The sequence below is a fragment of the Halichoerus grypus genome, chromosome 15, assembly GCF_964656455.1.
Source record: "Halichoerus grypus chromosome 15, mHalGry1.hap1.1, whole genome shotgun sequence".
Lineage (NCBI taxonomy): Eukaryota > Metazoa > Chordata > Mammalia > Carnivora > Phocidae > Halichoerus > Halichoerus grypus.
The window spans coordinates 43,957,029-43,974,727 of NC_135726.1; the positions used below are offsets into that span (position 1 = coordinate 43,957,029).

Sequence of the window (17,699 nt, forward strand, 5' to 3'; positions counted from 1 at the left end):
CCTGATGTGGGGCTCGATCCCAGGACCCTGGGATCATGACCTGAGCCGAAGGCAGACACTTAACGACTGAGCCACCCAGGCACCCCAATAAATCTTTTTTTAAAAATGCAAGCAAGTCATCCCTTTTCTTAATGCATTTATTGTAAAAAGTATGATGCATTTGATTCTTTTTCAGCTTTCTTAGAATTAGTTATGGTTATTCCCCTTCAGACTGCACTAGTCTACGTTCCCATACCTCTTTGGTCACTTTGGCAGCTCATCTCTTTGGGCTACTGTTTTAGTTGATTTCTCCACATCCCCAATTTTGTCAGTGTACCATTACTTTAAAAATCTGGGGGCAGTTTTCCCCAAGTATGTGATGTATTTATTCACACATTTGTTCATTGGTCATTTATTCAGGACACTTTGCCATATCCTCATGAGGTTATTCAGATGTCAAGCCTTTACATTAAAACCTAGTGTCAGGATTCTTGACTGTAGATTTTGTCAAGAAAATGTTTGAGATACTAGGTCATGAGTAATTCGAGGCCGTGTTTTGGATAGGTAGTAGTCTATTTTAAGAAATCTAGTTGAATATTTAAGCCCCATTTTAGCCAGCTGTCTTCATACACACAGAGAAAGTTTATCCATGACTATACATTCTCTCCTTGGTTCTGTGGTTCTGGCCAGCTCTTTCAAATGCTAGGACTTCAAAAATGGAAACAGGTCAAGAATCTCTGTGGCTTAAATCTCTGGCCCTTTTCCACAAAAGACATGTGCTACTGAGGGTGCTAGCATTTATTCAAATATGTTTAGAGTCCTTCTGTGTTAGAGGTATAGTCCTAGGTGTTTATAATTCAAGAATGAGTAAGGCAGTGGTCCCTGTCTTGAAGTACTTTAGAGCCTGGAAGGAGAGGAGAAATGATCAACAAGTGGATTTAATACAGTCTAAGAAATAACTATAGGAACAGACGTATAAGGTAGGAATTAGAGCCTTGTGAAGAGAGGAGGGTCACGGGAGAAAGGACTCCTGGGCCAGTTCCTAAAGATGTAAAGGCCCTCTGGGCAGAGAAGGCAATATCTGCACTTGCACAGAATCAGCAGCCTTTACAAACGTAAACGGCTTTTGGAATGGCCAGTTATTTGTTTCAGTGGAAAGTGGGGTGCTGCGGGCTTAGCAGTGGTGGCACAGCTAGAGGGCTTTCTGTGGCGTACACGTGACATGTGTTTGTCATCCTCTTCCCCCAGTGTCCTGCTACCACCAAGGCTTCTAAGCAGGGAAGTAATATATTAACTTCTAGCATTGTCTGCGGGGGGGGGCGGGGGGGCGGGTTAGGCATGTGAAAGAGGAAGCGGGGAGCTATTTAGGGAGGAAAAAATGAAGGTAACGAGGGATTTTTCCTGAGGCAGTAGCAGATGTCATGGTTGAGATTTGGAGTCAGAGTTCAGGGGCCAGGTGAGGAAAAGTGGCATTGTTGGGCTGGTACAGGACTGCCGCCATGACTCTGGCTTTAGAGATGGTGCTAGTTGACGAGGATAGAATGAATGCACAGTAACTATTTTTCTTTCAAACATGTTGGGTCTGAGGAGTTTGTAGTGAGTGGAGAATGTGAGAAAGGACTTGAGGATGGAAGTGTGGGTAGGAATTATAATTCTCTGAAGGCATTCCAGGTAGATTAAAAAGTTAAAATAAGAAACCTGCAGGGGCATCCCCGTGGCTCAGTCAGTAGAGCATGCGGCTCTCGATTTCCAGGTCATGAGTTGGAGCTCCACATTGGGCATAGAGTTTACTTAAAAAAAAATAATAATCGGGAGGGGGGAGGGGGGATTGATTAGCCCGGTGATGGGTATTAAGGAGGGCACGTACTGCATGGAGCACTGGGTGTTATACGAAAACAATGAATCATGGAACACTGTACATCAAAAACCAATGATGTATTGTATGGTGACTAACATAACATAATAAAATTTAAAAAAAAATCTATAAAAGAATTAGAAACTGTCAGTAGTTTCTGGGTTTCAGGTTCAAGGAGGGAGGATCCTTTCTAAGCATTTTCCTTATAAGCGACAAAAGAAATTATAAAAACCAACAAAGAAAAAGATTACTAGATCATATAGAAAAATCACGTAAATTTAATGATAACTAGAATTTAAAATACAGTTTACTTAGTATGTGCCAGGCACTACATAGGTCAACAGGTTCTATACACTCTGTGCCCCTCATGGAGCAAATACTCAATAAAGCGCAGTCTGTCGTGAAGAGGGGGTGAAACTGGGAGCAAAGTGAGGAAGCAGTTTTGTAAGTGATAACTTGAGTGCTTTTACAGGTCGAGAGAAGAGCATTTGAACGTGCAGGAGAGAAAGGGTAGTTAAGGCAGAAAGACTCAGAAATAGGAGGAGGTGGTGTGACATCAAAAGTTTGATTGGAGGAATTGTTCTTCATTGGAATATTTATAATCCATGTAGCAAAGGTTTATTAAATGCTGTGGGTATTAGGCACTGTGCAGAAATGACATGTAGAAGCTAAAACTAGATTGGAGTGATAGGGGAGGTCCCGTAGGCTCGTCATTGAGAAATGTTGAAAAATGGAAAATCCATTCAAATCAACAAAGTTTTCTCATTTTCTGAATTATAGAATTTGCTGAAAAGTAGTTTGTTGAAGTTGTCATGGATAACCTCTTTGGAAGTAGAATATATTTTGAACAACTCTAAAAGTTGTCTTCCAACTCCTCCAGGATTCCAGATTAATTTGGTTTGAATGGGAGAATGTTGTCAGAACTCCACACGGTTTGGTTCTTTTTAAGCAGTTTTAGTAGTTGGAGTATTCTTCATTCAGGGCTGAATTTCTAAGTGCCTAATATTTTAGTGAATTAGTTTGGTAGAGTCACCATTCCAAAATACACAGACAGGGTGACTTAAATAACAGAAACTTATTTTCTCATAATTCTGGAGGCTACAGGTCGTTAAGATCAAAATGTCCACAGGTTTGGTTTCTCTTGAGGGACTTCTTACAAGGATTCTGGTTAGGTTGGATTAGGGCCCACCCTAACAGTCTCATTACAACTTACTCAGCTCTTTAAAAAGCACTATCCAAATACAATCACGTTCTGAGATGCTGGGGTTAGGACTCCCAACATAGGAATTTTAGGGGGCAACAGAATTCAGCTCATAGTAGGGGTTTAATCTTTTTTAAATTAATAGGATTGCTCCAGTGGAATATATAACTGAAGTATCTAAATTCCTTTCGAATTTCTTAGCTAATAATCACAAAAAGCTGTCAGAATTTGGAATTAGAAATGGGAGCCGGCTTCAAGCAGATGACTTCCTTCAGGACTACACTTTATTGATCAACATCCTTCATAGGTAGGAACTATTAATATTTTAAGTGTAAGAAATTATTTGAATATAAAAACTTTAAAGTGAAGACAAAATGTTTTCTTACCCTTAAGCCCTACTGTTCGTTTGAAACCATGCAGTATATTTGCTTGAGTTGGCTACTAAGTTCCCTGAGGCTTGACCTACAGAAGAATTTGGGAATTCAAAAACAAAAGGGATAGGCAAAAAATATTGAAGGGTAAGTCATCATAGTGTCTAATCAGAAAGATCTAGAAAAGGTAGAAATCCAGACATTTGAATCAGAAGTGAATTCATTTTGATAATTGAACTAAAATAAAAACTTCTATTATTTTAAAGATTCATTAGAAGAAAAGAAGAAATCTTCCTCCCATTAGACAGATATTTCATTTGTGGTGTATAACAATAACAAGACATTTAAAAATTATCCTATAGAGATTTTTGAATCATGTATTTTTTTCTTTTCGATTTAATGTCCTGCTATTTTTATAAAAAGCATTCATGTGCTTGCATTACAGAATATTTGCGTATATGTAACAGTTAGAATGAGATGGTCCTCCACTTTGGTATGGTTAGCTGTTGAATAAGGTGCATTTTTGTGCATGCTCCCATTGATAGACCCAGACTACACAGTGACTTAGACTTTTGGGCACCATCTAACAAACATGAAGGGGGTTGCCATCTGCATCCAGTTGTTTTGCCAATATTGCCATCTCTCTATGAACTTCAAGCTTGTGTAGTTGTTTGGAGAATATCACATTTTATGTACTTGCTTGGTTTATAAAAAGCGTAAAATGACAGGAAAAACTGAATGTGAGTTAGTAGTAATAGGTACAACTTTCACAAAGTTAGACAGTTGAGTCCAAGATGGATATTGCTGGGGAGTGACCTCTCGCCTCAGACGCCATTGGATGCCGGTGGTGTGCTTGTGTTCAATCATACAAGAAAAAACAACGGAAGGACATGTACAATAAAATGGAAATATATCAGATGGTGTCTAAAGAGGAGGCATAATTAGGGTTTTTTTTATCATATTTTTTAGCTCTCTGGGAACAGAACCCCCCCTTATAACATGTAAGTCTTTTGCTTGACTTTCATGCATTAAACTTTCATACATGTTTTTGGGAACTCATTACCAAAGCAGGGTGCTGCTGGTAAAGATGGGAAACCCAGAGCCCATGTAACCCCCCTATTCCTAAAACACCAAATGGCTCTGGTCAAGAGCAGAGTAGAGTGTGTAAATCTTTAAACATGGTAGCTGAAGAAATAATGCCTAAGAGCTAGTTTGGGCCACAGAGTTTTGAACTCCAGTTTCTGCTCTAGCAGTAAAAGTTGTGTTAATATTTTTTAAAGACCTTTTCCTTGATTTGAAGGGGCATTGGTATTGACCATTTGAATTATCCCAAAAATTTGTTATGTGCAGTCTTATTTTTGGTTTTATTAGTTCTTTGAAAATCAGGATCTATTTGGTGTGTACATCGTACTTGCACTTAGAGCTTTGAGGAGCACTGTCTCTGTTGTTCCTTTGCTTTTGTCAGTAGTTGTGGTGGCCCAGTTTTACAGTGTGTTGTTCTTTTACAGTGAGGACCTAGGGAAGGATGTTGAATTTGAAGTTGTTGGTGATGCCCCAGAAAAAGTGGGGCCCAAACAAGCCGAAGATGCTGCCAAAAGCATAACCAATGGCAGTGACGATGGAGCTCAGCCTTCCACATCCACTGGTGAGTCATGGCCCCAGCCAGCCAGCACTTTAATTATCCACCAAGCAGGCCATTATATAGAAACGAACTGTGATTATTTTATGAATTTGACCATAAAACAGAAATCCATAGGACTATTAGAGGTGTGTATTGATTTGGCATTGATTGTTTTAATGGAGCTCTGAATATATGAACCAATGAAGACATTAAAGACTAGGGGAAATTCTTATGGAAAATAGGAACTGTTCTTTTTTGTTAGTGGGTTTTTACAACTGGAAATGTCCGTGAATTTACTAGTGCATGAAGATACTTCATTCTTTGTAGTAGTAGTTTTGGATTTGGGGTACCTGTTTTATTTAGGGGAAACAAATCAATGCATCTGACTATTTTGAGTGAACAGATGCTGTAAGTATAGGATTTTTAGCATTTCACAGTCTCTCAGAACCATTATGACTTTGGTAAAGTGCATCAGAGGCTCTGTTTCCCTGGGTTTTCAGTACTAGTGCTTGGTGCTTTACTGTGTGCTCAGATTTGGATGTTTCCTACCTACCCACATCCCACAACAGCCCCCCTCCCTTCATTCTTTACTCAGGAAACTAAAAGTTACCAATTTTTTTTACTTCTTTGTTTCCATTTCTTTAACCCTGTGTCTTTGGTGTTCTTTGGAATATGGTTGTTCTTGGTTCTTACGTTCTCTGAGAATTTTAAAGATGGACTTTGAGACTAGCTAGAGTGTGGTCCACCTATGAGCCATGGGGTCATGACCTTTTTCCTCCTACAAAAATAGAAAAGTCTATCATTTTCCTGTGAGGAAGGGACTGTGGTAGTTTTTCAGAAACCATAATTTGAAATGTGAATTGATTGATCCCTTACTGTGGGTCGGTTTGGAAGGCAATAGCAATGAGTAAGATAGGTAGGTACTCTGCCTTTGCTTTGGCGCGGGGGTGGAGGGTGGGTTGGGAGTGGTACACAAAACCAGCTGTGGTGTAAGGTTATGAGTATGCACAGTAGAGCCCACTGCGTGGATTTGAATCCTGGCCTCATCCTCTGCTATTGTGTGACCTTGGGCAAGTCAATCTCTGTACGTCAGTTTCCTTTTCTGGAAAACGGATAATAATGTTATCTTCTTTATAGGGTTGTTGTGATGATTAAATGAGTTGTTATATGCAAAGTGCTCAGAACAGTTCCTGGCACATTGTAAGTGCTATATATATGTTGTTGTTGTTGTTGTTTTATTACTATTACCACCACTACCAGTATTAGGATATGCACCCTCCCCTTTTCTGTTGGAGAAATAGAAACAAGGAGCTATAATAATTTGAGTTCTATAATGCTTGTTACAATTTTTTGTTAAGATTAGAAAACAAATCGGTGCTTGTTACAGAAAACATTAAAACAGTACAGAAATGTGTCATGTATAAAGTGAAGGTTCCCTAAGGGTAGCCTACCATTCTTAAGTTTGGTATATATTAGAAATGCCAGCTTTTCGCTTTCATAAAATATTAGTAAATCACTCATAACTCCCACACTTTTAACCATTTTTTCCTTTTTTTCTGAAATAAGCACAAGAGCAAGATGATGTGCTCATAGTTGATTCAGATGAAGAAGGTCCTTCAAATAATGCTGACATCAGTGAAGAAGAGAGAAGTCGCAAGAGGAAATTAGATGAGAAAGAGAATATCAGTGCAAAGAGGTCCCGCACAGAACAGACAGAAGAGCTTGATGATGTTATAGCATTAGATTGAACAGAAATGCTTCTAAACAGAACCCTCTTACTGGGCAGAACCAGGTTATTTGTTATGTTCTTTGTTCCAAAGGGAAAAAATTGACACCAGTGACTTGAAGATGATTCTGCTCCCTTTGAAAGCAAGCATTCATTTTGCTAGAACAATTAGAAACACTGCGGTATGCTGTATTGAAAGTAGGAATATAGTTTTAAAGCCCTTTGAACAAAGTGTGTGCATAACCAGTCATGAGATGAAACAACACAATGCATGTTGCCTTTTTAATGTAAATACCCTTAGGTATCATTTAACAGTTTTAAAATATTGTCGTTTAGTAAAGTTGATACCTGGTTATAAATATTATGCCTTTATTTTTGGTTAGAAGAAGAATTATTTTTAGCCTAGATCTAACCATTTTCATACTCTTAACTGACTGAAACAGATTCAAAGAAGTATCAAGTGCTATGCATTGAAATGTGTTTTTAAATGTTAACTGGCACTATGTATATTAATGTAAAACAATGTTAATTTACTCAAGTTTTCAGCTTGTACTGCCTGGTATGTCTGTGTAAGAAGCCAGTTTTTGTGTATTGTTACAGTTTCAGGTTATTTATATTTGATGTTTTGTAGAACTCAAATACGACTATACTGTACTTATGGACCAAATAAATGGCATCTGCATACTTGTTACACATGCCTGCATAGTTCACGTCTCTGCTGCCTTACTGGGTTTATGTATTACTGCAGGCATGCGAAATTCTTTCCTTCTAAAGAGTTAACTCATAATGGATGTGAAGGTTAAATGATCTCCACTGTTTGCCATAGATAAGTACTTTCTAAAATAAAGCTTTTATGGCAGTGTTACTTTTTAAGTTTGGATTGTAAACAACTGGCCTTCTGTTGAGAACATTAAGTGATCTTTGCCCAGCCCCAGGAACTTAGAACCTTGGATTTGAGATTCCAGAGCAGGGGAGAGTCTTCCTTATTCTGCAGTCTTCTCTGGGTTGCCCCTCCCCACCCCCCACCCCCGATTCATCAGAGTCCCTTCTTGAGTATACCATTTAGGGTCCAACTCCAGCCTACAGAAGTGGCCAGACCAGCCCTGGATGGATCAGCACCCATGTCTCCGCCTTGGACCTCAGAGGGCCTTGGCCCTTAGGGTACTCTCCTCACACAGATGTGCCTTGAGTTTTCAGATAACAGAAACCCCTGAAGCTGTCCCCCCCACCCACCCCATTTGATACCTCAGCCTTTGGTGGTTTTGTGGCTACAGTCAATTAAATTTCAAATTGTTAACTCATTAAATTTTGTTCCACTTTGTATAATTCTTACTCTGCCATCTAGCTTATTAACTCTTGCTCCTTGTTTTGTATCATTTGTAAATTCAGCGTGTAATCAAAGCCTTCAGAAAAATGTTGAACAAGACTCAGCCCTCAGGAGCATGCCGCTTCATGCCTGCAGGATGGACTGACTTCCAGCCTTCAATACAGCACTGGGCAAACTGAAGCCCCACCTACAACTATATGAGCCCGTGAGGTTCACTTTGCCTTTAGATTTTTAGATGTTCCATTTTCCTCCAGAAAAAAAAATCTCAAAATTACAGAACTGTGTAACAGACAATGGTGAAATATTCTGGAATTCCACCTCTCAGAAATGTTTCAGTTAACTGGTTGGTCACTGGTGATCATGTTTCAATTTTGAAATTCCATTCCTAAAACCTAACCCTGCCCTTGTAGACTCAATTGTCAAAATGGTTTCCAGCATTTTGTATATTTTATTTTTTTCCCATTTGTACATAAATAGCAGTAAGAGCCAGTTTGATCTGCAGAGATAGGTTTCTGTTTTGGCAGACCAGTGGTTTTTATCTCTGCAACAACTCTATTACTACCTTTTCCAGCAGGTTCTGTCCATTTTAAACCTGTTTTTATAAAATCAGGGTTTATCAGCAAGGCAGGTCCAATACATGGGTCTTGCCCATGTAGACTAAGCAGATCCAAGCTGCCTGCACGCCCCTGGAGCATGGACACGCTTTAGATGTGGCCTGGTATTTGTGGTTTTCCCGTGCGAGTTGTCTTCTCAGTTGGGGAGCCAGATGCAGAGCTCGTCAGGGGCCTTTCCCCAGCAGCTCTACCCTGAAATACAGTCTGACAAACCATCTTCCAGCCTTAATGGGAACAGTCTGCTGACCCAAGCTTACCTATCTAGTCTGTTGTCCCAAAGATGAGTCTGCATACTTGGCATGTACGAGAGGATTCAGTGTTTTAATATGGAGCCTGACCACGTAAGTAATCAATCAGGCAGACATCAGTGTAATCAGTCAGCCAAGTAACAGGCTGTTGAGGAACAGAATCTTTACAGTGTTCAAATGCTGTACAGATAACTCACCAAGGAAAAAACAACCACCTTTGATAATGGACTGATCTGTCACCGCTGTAATCACATACTCAAACCTGGTATCGGGGACACCTTAACGTGTGCTTCCCAGTGAGATGATATGAAGACTACAACAGGACTGAGAAAAAAATCTGTTCACCTGAACCTAATGCAGCAGCTAGACCCAACTTCCAGCTGACAGGAAAGAGGGTGTAGAGGAAAAAGCTAAACAACATTAGGAGGAAACAAGTACAGAATGTGGGACGTTCTTAACTCAAGTGCAAAATACATGACTAGCAATTCTTGCGATAATTGGAAATTTGGAAATGGGATAAAGTGATAATGGAAGTATTTTCTTAGGTATGATAATGCCCTTGTACTTACGTAGGCCAGTGTCTTTATTCTTCGAATATTAGGGATGAAGCTTCATAACAATTTTTAAATGGCTCAGCAAAATACACAATACAGGAAGAAAAAGATAACATTTATTGAATCTAGGTGGAGCCTATATACGTTGTTCATTGTACTATCCAACTTTTCTCTGAAAACTTTCGTAATAAAAGTGGAGAGAGAGATATATATATATAGTCTGTATTTTCCTTCTGTGCCTATGTGACTTTCAAGTTTTGTAATGGATACTTACGATTTAAATCAGAAAGGCAATAAAGATTAAAAATATAAGTTGGCATGGACAAGTGTTGCAGTGATTCCTGGGTCCAACATTGATGAAGTCTGCTTTGTTCATCCTTGTTGCTAGGCTGTGACTTAGGAAGAATTCTTTCATTTGAGCCTCCAGAGAACTAAGAAGAGAGCCAAGTTGCTCCCGGTAGATTAATGGTTCACTTAGAAGTTCCAGAAAACATTTGGTTCATAATAGATGTTCCTCTTCCTGGAAATTGCCCATGGGTGGCCAAGGAACATTGGCAAATTTAAGCTTCCTACTAGCCTTTTGTAATGTACAGAAAATAGAAACTTACAAAGTAAGTAAAAGAAAACCCAAAGAAGTTAGGGAAGAAAAAATGACATGTTTCTAGTCACTGACTTGGGGAGGGGGTAAAGGCCTCCTGGAATCTCCATTTGACCATTTGCGGGAGGATATATTTAGAGAAGTATTTTTATAGACCCTTTCATACTGGAAATACATTATTTGCACTCTGCACACAGGGAACTTTTCCCCCTGCATCTAATTTAAAATAAATTCCAGCCAAAAGTTTATTTGAGAAATTTTTGAACTGTTCTCAATAAAAAGATCATCTGAGTTGAACTACAGGACTATGATGATGCTCTGAAGTTGGACTATATCCCGAAAATAACGTTTTCCTGGTAAAATAACATTTTGAGGGTTTTGTTAAATGTCTCTCAGCTTTAAAAAATATTAAATCTTAGCAACAAGTGACGACTTACATAGGGAAAGACTCAGAAAATTTTTACTAGAATGTACAAATACTCCAAGTAGATCCTCAGGCTTTTACTTTAGAAATCCACTGGAGCGCCTGGGTGGCTCAGATGGAGGAAGACTGGAGGGATGGCTCCCCAAGGAAATCCAGAGAAAGGAGAAAGTGCTGAGCAGGACAAAACAAGAAATGTTCTCGATGACAGTTTTGTCTTTGCCCCTTCACTTACAAATATCTCACCTAGGGCGCCTGGGTGGCTCAGATGGTTAAGTGTCTGCCTTCAGCTCAGGTCATGATCCAGGGTCCTGGGATCAAGTCCCAAGTCATGCTCCCTGCTCAGCAGGGAGTCTGCTTCTCCCTCTCCCTCTGCCCCTCCCCCTGCTTGTGCTCTCTCTGTCTCTCAAATGAATAAAATCTTTTTTTTTAAATATTTTATTTATTTATTCATGAGAGACAGAGAGAGAGAGAGAGGCAGAGGGAGAAGCAGGCTCCCAAGGAGCAGGGAGCCCGATGCGGGACTCGATCCCAGGACCCTGGGATCATGACCTGAGCTGAAGGCAGACGCTTAACCATCTGAGCCACCCAGGCGCCCCTCAAATGAATAAAATCTTAAAAAAAAAAAAAAAAAATCCAGTCAATCTCAGAAAAATGTAGGCATTGTGCACACTGCCATTCGCTCATTCTGTAAACGTGTGTTGCATCCCTACTCTGCACTATGCTACTACACTTCTTAGAAAACCGTGCCAACCTTGCCAGCCTGGGTAGAAACCTTTGAAAGCAGTAAGACACTAAGGTCTGGTGTTCACAGAAACTTCTTACCAATGGCAGCAAGAGGTGGTGGGATGGGGATCCTGTGTGTCTCCCAGCTTCCCAATTGGTCCCAGCGTCAGCTTCCAGCAGCACTAAAAGTCATGAACGCCAACCTCCTGCTCAAAAATGTGGTAACAAAGCTGTAGAAATCAGCATTCCCAAATGTCCCACCCCATGGAACTGCAGGTCGCTGGGGTGATCACCACATACAAAGTTTGTGTATAAATTCCCTTTCCTGGATGCAGGATAAGGTTTCGGGGCAAGGAAGTGAAGGTCCTTCCGAGGTGGCCACTCCCACCCTCAGGAAGGAAGCAAGCTGAAATTATCTGATCCTAACCCTCATTCTTAGATTCGGGGAACCATGCCTGTCCATGGCTTTAGATGTCAATGCTTTGACCCTTCTCTTCCCCCGAAGAGGCCAAAGGGGATACCAGGACCAGGGGAAATTGGCGGACTCAATCTGGTTGAGAGAGCTGGGCCTCAAAGGAGAGGATGGAAAAATCCCTTTGGGCACAGCTCCCAGTAGATGTCCTGCCAGTAGAGGAGCATCAGAGAGCCCACACACCTTGTGGGGAAACTGGCCCTTAGGAGCTGAGCTGGGAGAGGTACCAGTGGGCTTCAGGGGAAAGACTTCCCGCTGCTCTCCCCAGGAAGTACTATGTTATAGGGGTAAAGATTGCTGCAGGCTGAGGGAGAGAAAGAAGAGTGGGTCCCAGAAACCCCCATATGGTGTTTGGCTGTGTACCATCCCTCTTCCCTAGGAACCCAAGGTAAACAGCCACACTTGATTGGCATGAGTGTGTCCCAAGACTGGGAAAACCCCTGACTCGTGTCCGTAATTGGGGTCCAGACAATACAAACACTACAGACAGATAAGGGGGTCTGGTGGAAGCCAGATTACAAGGAGAGACAGGAGGGGGAATCTTTAAACCACCATTAGTGTAGACAGTCTGGGTAGGATTGGCCTCTGGAGAACTACAAGGAAAAGACTATGGTTTAGGACTTGGTGTGAGACTAGCCTGAACATGTCCTGTTCCAGCCTCCTGAGTGTGTCCCCATCCCCAGACAATGGGAAGATTCTGGTTGAGAGGCTGATAGGACCAGAGGCTCCACAATTCCGTTGTGAAACTTTAACAGCATAATCCAGGTAGTTAGAACCAGCTCATACTAGCTTCTGAGAGCTGATTATATCCATTTCTTCCCCGCTCTCTGCAGTAATACCATGTTGGTGGTTTGAAATTCACCACAGTGGTATTGGTAAATGCTATAAACCAGGGCTCCTGATTAGTACAATTCTCCCCCAAGAGCACTGCTTGCTAATCACCTATCAGCACACCACTGGACCGAGGAAGAAAAAGGCCAAAGAGAGAGGTGAACACGGAGAACATCCCTCCATCAGTGGAGGAGGGAAAAGGCATCAGCAGAGGCTGGGGAGTGAGAAAGCAAGCCTTTTGGGTCGTTTCTGTTGGTGGGTCTTTGTTATTAATTACTTAATTACCATTAGGGTAAGCAATGTGTTTTAGCTGACCCTATATATTGTTACTTAGCGGACTCCAATAGACTGTTAAAATCTTGTTAAAAGCTCTAATTGGGCAGGTGGGGATGAAACAGTTATTTAAGAACTACTTTGAAGGCAGAGAGGTCCTTTTCAGGAGGCTAGACATCCTAGGACTGTATAGATTACATAAATAACACGATAAACACTTTTATGCTTGCATCATTATCTGCAGTTTGGATTACTTCTCTAGAACAGATTCTTGAAGCATTACTGTGTAGAAGAGTGTTTTTGTTTATGACACTGTTAATACCACCAAATTGTTCTTCCTGACAGGATGTACCAACTTACACTCATACCAGCAAAATATGTGCCCGTTTCACCACAGTCTTGCCAATGTTTCCATTTTTAAATATTAGATAATGTGGTCAGTGAAAGGTGGTATTTCATTGTCGATTTTAATTTGCTCCTCTTTTCTCAGAGTGGAGCTCATTTCTCGTGGGATGGCTCCTCTGGGTATTTGCTCCCCCAAACGTATGCATCCACCTGTGCCTGCCCCCCGCACCCTGAGCTTGGTTGGCTGGCTGGGTGGGTGGCTGGGTTGGAATTCCGCAAGATCCGAGGGGCGCTGCGAAGGACTTGCCGGGTGAGACCCTGCTCAAACGGCCACTGAGGACAATGGGCCACACTGCAGGCTTCTCAGCAATGTTGAGGCCAGAGGTCCTCTGTGGTCAAGCTGCGCCAACACAGTCCCCCATTCAGGATCCCCGCTCCCTGCCACACCGTGGGCACCTTCCTGAAATTCTCTGAGCAGAAGGGGGTGCCTCCAAAGAGACAAAACCCTTCCACTCAAGTCGTTTTCCTGAATCCACCAGGTCATGGCAGATAACGGTTTGCTTTTCCCTACAAGCTGTTTGAAATATACACGGACTTTGTCGCTTGTATTTTGGGGGACAAAGCCCTAGTTACCTGTCGTTCACCGCCCCTCCCTCCCAGTGTGGTTCCCAAGGCCCCACCGTGTCCCAGTACCTGTGGCAGCCCAAGTGCTTTCAGGAGCCTCCTTGGTGCCTCACCCGAGCCCCTGAAGGCAGGTGCTGGAAAAAGGGGGTGTCCTCGCAGCTCTTCGTGACTGCCTGTCTGGGTGGCCACATCTGGGGCTCACCGGTCCACCGGCTTAGCCTGAGGCCTGCTTCCGGCCTGGCCTGGCCTTGGGGGCCTGCGCACAGCGACCAGGCGGGAGGACCAGTCCCCAACCAACCCCGGCTTCCAGCACTCGGCGCCTTCCCCACCAGGCAGTCCACCCCCCGCCCCGCGACCCCGATGCGCAGCCTCATGGCTCCGGGGCGGGCTGGGGGGACCGGGGGGTCACTCGAGGTCCTGGGGGGCCCATCTGCACGAGACGCACAGTGTCCTCCCGGGTCCTGGAGCGGGAGCAGCGCTTCTGCCCCGGGCTGAACTAGTCCGGCCCAGCGCCTGAAACCCTGGCGGCGCTGGTTAGTAAGATGGGAGGATGTGGGGACCGTTTGTCAACTGCTCGTATTTCTTACTCCGGCCGGGACCCGGGGAGCCGCCTCCAGCTCAGCCCGCGGGAATCCGGGACCTTTCCAGAGGCCCGACGGCCCTGGCGCACGGCGGCGCCCGCCTCGGTCCGCCGCGCCACTGCCGCCGCTTCGGCCCCCGAGGCCGGCTCTCGGCTGCGCGCCCCGGCGTCCCGGCCCAGCCTCCGCGCCCCTCCAAGCGCCCGGCGAAGCGCGGCCACCGCCGCTCCGCCGCCGCCGCCGCCGCCGCCACTCCCCCACATTCCAGAGGCCGCAGCGCCGTCTCCTTCCTCGCATTCCTGCCCCCACAAAGGAGTCCCTCCGCCCCCCGCGCGGCCGCCGGGAGGAGGGGGCGCGGCCCGGCGCCTCCGAGCGCGCATTCCTCCGCCGCGCGCGCCACTCAGCGGAGCGCCGCGGCCCCCGGACCGCGCGTGGCCGGCGGAGCGACCCCGGCCCGGCGCCGGCCCCGCCCCGCCCCGCGCCCAGGGGTCCCGGGGCGGGCTCCGGGCTTGGGGCGGACGATGCGGCGGCGCGGCCGGAGCGGCGGCGGGAAGCGGAGGCGGAGGTGACGCGCCGGGGCCGGCGGGCCGGGCCATGCAGCGCTCCCGGGCGGCCGCGGACGAGGCGGCCCTGCTCCTGGCCGGGCTGGCCCTGCGGGAGCTGGAGGCGGGCGGCGACTCTCCAGGCCGGGGTCGGCGGGGGCCGCGGCCCGGGCCGGGAGACGAGGCGGCGCAGGCGCTGGGCCGCAGAGGGAAGGGCGGCGGCGGCGGCGGCGGCCCCGAGGCCGGGCCGGACGGACTGAGCCGTGGGGAGCGAGGCCCGCGGCGCGCGGCGGCCCCCGAGCTCAGCGCGCAGCCTGCGGGCAGCCCCCGGGCCAGCCTGGCGGGCTCCGACGGCGGCGGCGGCAGCGCCCGCTCCAGCGGCATCAGCCTGGGCTACGACCAGCGCCACGGCAGCCCGCGCTCCGGCCGCTCGGACCCGCGCCCCGGCCCCGGGCCGCCGTCGGTGGGCAGCGCCCGCTCCAGCGTGTCCAGTCTCGGCTCCCGCGGCTCGGCCGGCGCCTACGCCGACCTGCTCCTGCCCGGCGCCGGCCCCGCGCCGACTCGCTCCCCGGAGCCTGCGGGGCCGGCCCCCTTCCCTCTGCCTTCGCTGCAGCTGCCCGCGGGCCGAGAGGGCGGCCCGAGCGCGGCGGAGCGGCGGCTGGAGGCGCTGACCCGCGAGCTGGAGCGGGCGCTGGAGGCGCGCACGGCGCGGGACTACTTCGGTGAGCGAGCCCGGCCGCGCCGCCCTCCGCGCCCGGCCCGAGCCCCCCGGCGCCGTCGGGGTGGGCCGCGCGGAGAAAAGCGTGTCTCGGAGGGGCCGGGCGGGGGGCGGGGTGGGGGGGTGAGTGCGCGCCGCAGGGTCCGAGGTTTATTTAGAGCGGCGACTTCGCCTGTGAGTCTCCGGCCGAGGAAGGGGTTCTGGCCAAGTGCACCAAGTTGGTGCACTCACTGTTCTTCACTTGAGGAACCAGCCATGTCGGCCGGCGGAATTAGCCGTTTTCGGATCATTTCTTCTTCATCCTTAGCGCTTGCCTCTGCTCATCCTGCATTGCGCTTTGTGATCGGCAGTGCAGGACCCCGCCGTGCTGGTGTTCCCGTAACCCCCAGCAGTGTGGGGAGTGGACAGGAGCAGGGAGGTGGACTGGGCCAGGTACCACGGGACCCTCCTGACCCGAAGCTTTGGTAATGGCAGTGACGGGGGGCAGAGTGTGTGAGGGAGGGGAAGCCCACCCTGAGGTGTAAGGGGGCCAAGCCGGTCACACTGGGCTGTCCTCGCTCTGGGCTGTGCAGCGTATATGGGCTGTTTGCAAAGGGAGTCCTGCTTCGCAGCAGTTGCAAAGCGCACCAGTCTCTTGACAGCCTCTGTTTCCCGGTCTGACCCTGGCCTCCCCATCCCTAAAGTTCTTTGGATAACTCGTAGGACTCTTAACTGCGGTCCCTCCCTCCCTTACGGATAAATGATAAATAAGGAGGAAGGCGGAGGCACCTGGCTTTGAGCGGGCGGGGGTGGGAGTGCTTATCTTGCCCAGCAGGACGGAGGCTGCCCAGGGGTTTGTATCTTTCATGCATTCATTCCAGCCAGCAGCAGCTCAGGACCGCCCTGAACTGGATCCTGAGGGAGGAGGAGGCTGTATGTGACAGACTAGGTGGGGGCATTCCGGGCAGGAGGAAGAATGTGGGCCAAGGGAGGCGAGTAAGGATGCGCTTTGTTCCACTCTGCGCCCAGGGTGACAACCTGGGAGGGCTCAGGTGTTGAAGGGAGTGTCTGGGCCACAGGGTCGGTCTGCCTTTGGGAGGGGGCTCGTCCGGAAGGGTTTCAGGCCCATCTGGAGAGTTGGGGTGAGAATGTGTGGTTTGGTAGGTCTTGCGGCTGCCAGTCGGGTGGCCTGGGAGCGCAGAGATGGGTCAGGAAGCTGTTGCCTCTCCTGCTGGGCAGGTGCCAGGAGCCGAAGCTGCGGTGGTCTTCTTAAGAAAACCACTCCTGTGCTCTCTCCAGGCGAGACTGCCTGTGTCCTGTCCCCCTGCACTGCAGGGCCCAGGGCGGGGTGGGTTCTGTGAGCCTCCGCAGCTGCTCATGGCTCTTTGTGTGAAGCTGAGGTGGCCAGACCCAAGCAGGTAGTGGGAGAGTGAAGAGCTGAAGCTGGTGGGTCATCCTTTCTAAAGGGGCCCATGGGAGCCACCGAGGAGTGGGAGGCGAGGGATGGTGGGTCTTCTTTTTTCCAAGGGAAACCAGATCTAGGTAACATTTTCCTAATTTATAAAAATATGGGCAACTATCTGCTTGAATTGCTGATAACTTAGTGCTGATAATTTGAGTTTGGGAGCTCTAAAAAGGGGCAGTTTCATCCAATTCAACTTGAATAATGCATAGTTCTGCAAAAGGAAGTCGGCAGGTAGCATGAGCCCAAAAGGGCTGTCTCCGTGTGTTTCTTCCTCTTTGTGCCATCCCCCCTTCTCCTTGGCCCTGACACTTGCTGACCTCCTGGTCCCTCTCTCCGTTCATTGACATCTTTGGAACGTTCCCATGTCTCCTCACCAAGTTCCGCCGCCCTTAGCCAGCCAACAGCCTCGGGCTTCCGGAACCTTTTTTTTTTCCCCCAGAACCTCTAACTTTGGTGACCTCCCTCCCTTCTCTGGAGCCACCTCCTCCCAGGGCCACACCCTGTTTTTCCTTCCTCAGGCGGTCTTCAGTTCTGATTGCCACCTGGTCTCACTCTCTGGTTCCTCGAATCCCCTCTGCCCTGCAGACCCCTGACTCCGAATCAGTGCCCCAGCACCCTTTTGCTGTTATAC

The 17,699-nt window shown here is 47.2% G+C and overlaps 2 protein-coding genes across 5 annotated transcripts in view; both read left to right on the forward strand.

Annotated features, from left to right (window-relative positions):
* Positions 1–7,444, forward strand: part of UBA2 (ubiquitin like modifier activating enzyme 2) — a 37,985-nt gene extending 30,541 nt beyond the window's left edge. For both annotated transcript variants that reach the window (XM_036108489.2, XM_036108491.2), the window contains exons 15-17: positions 3,237–3,342; positions 4,915–5,051; positions 6,594–7,444. In XM_036108489.2, coding sequence (XP_035964382.1) covers positions 3,237–3,342; positions 4,915–5,051; positions 6,594–6,775 — 425 coding nt within the window. In that variant the 3' untranslated portion in view covers positions 6,776–7,444. The remainder of the gene's footprint in view (positions 1–3,236; positions 3,343–4,914; positions 5,052–6,593) is intronic.
* Positions 7,445–14,941: 7,497 nt separating this feature from the next.
* The window catches only part of WTIP (WT1 interacting protein), a 44,172-nt gene continuing 41,414 nt past the window's right edge, over positions 14,942–17,699 (forward strand). For all 3 annotated transcript variants that reach the window (XR_013444437.1, XR_013444438.1, XM_078063771.1), the window contains exon 1: positions 14,942–15,628. Coding sequence is in view for 1 of the 3 variants with exons in the window: in XM_078063771.1 (XP_077919897.1) it covers positions 14,959–15,628 (670 nt within the window). In the remaining 2 variants the exon portion in view is untranslated. The remainder of the gene's footprint in view (positions 15,629–17,699) is intronic.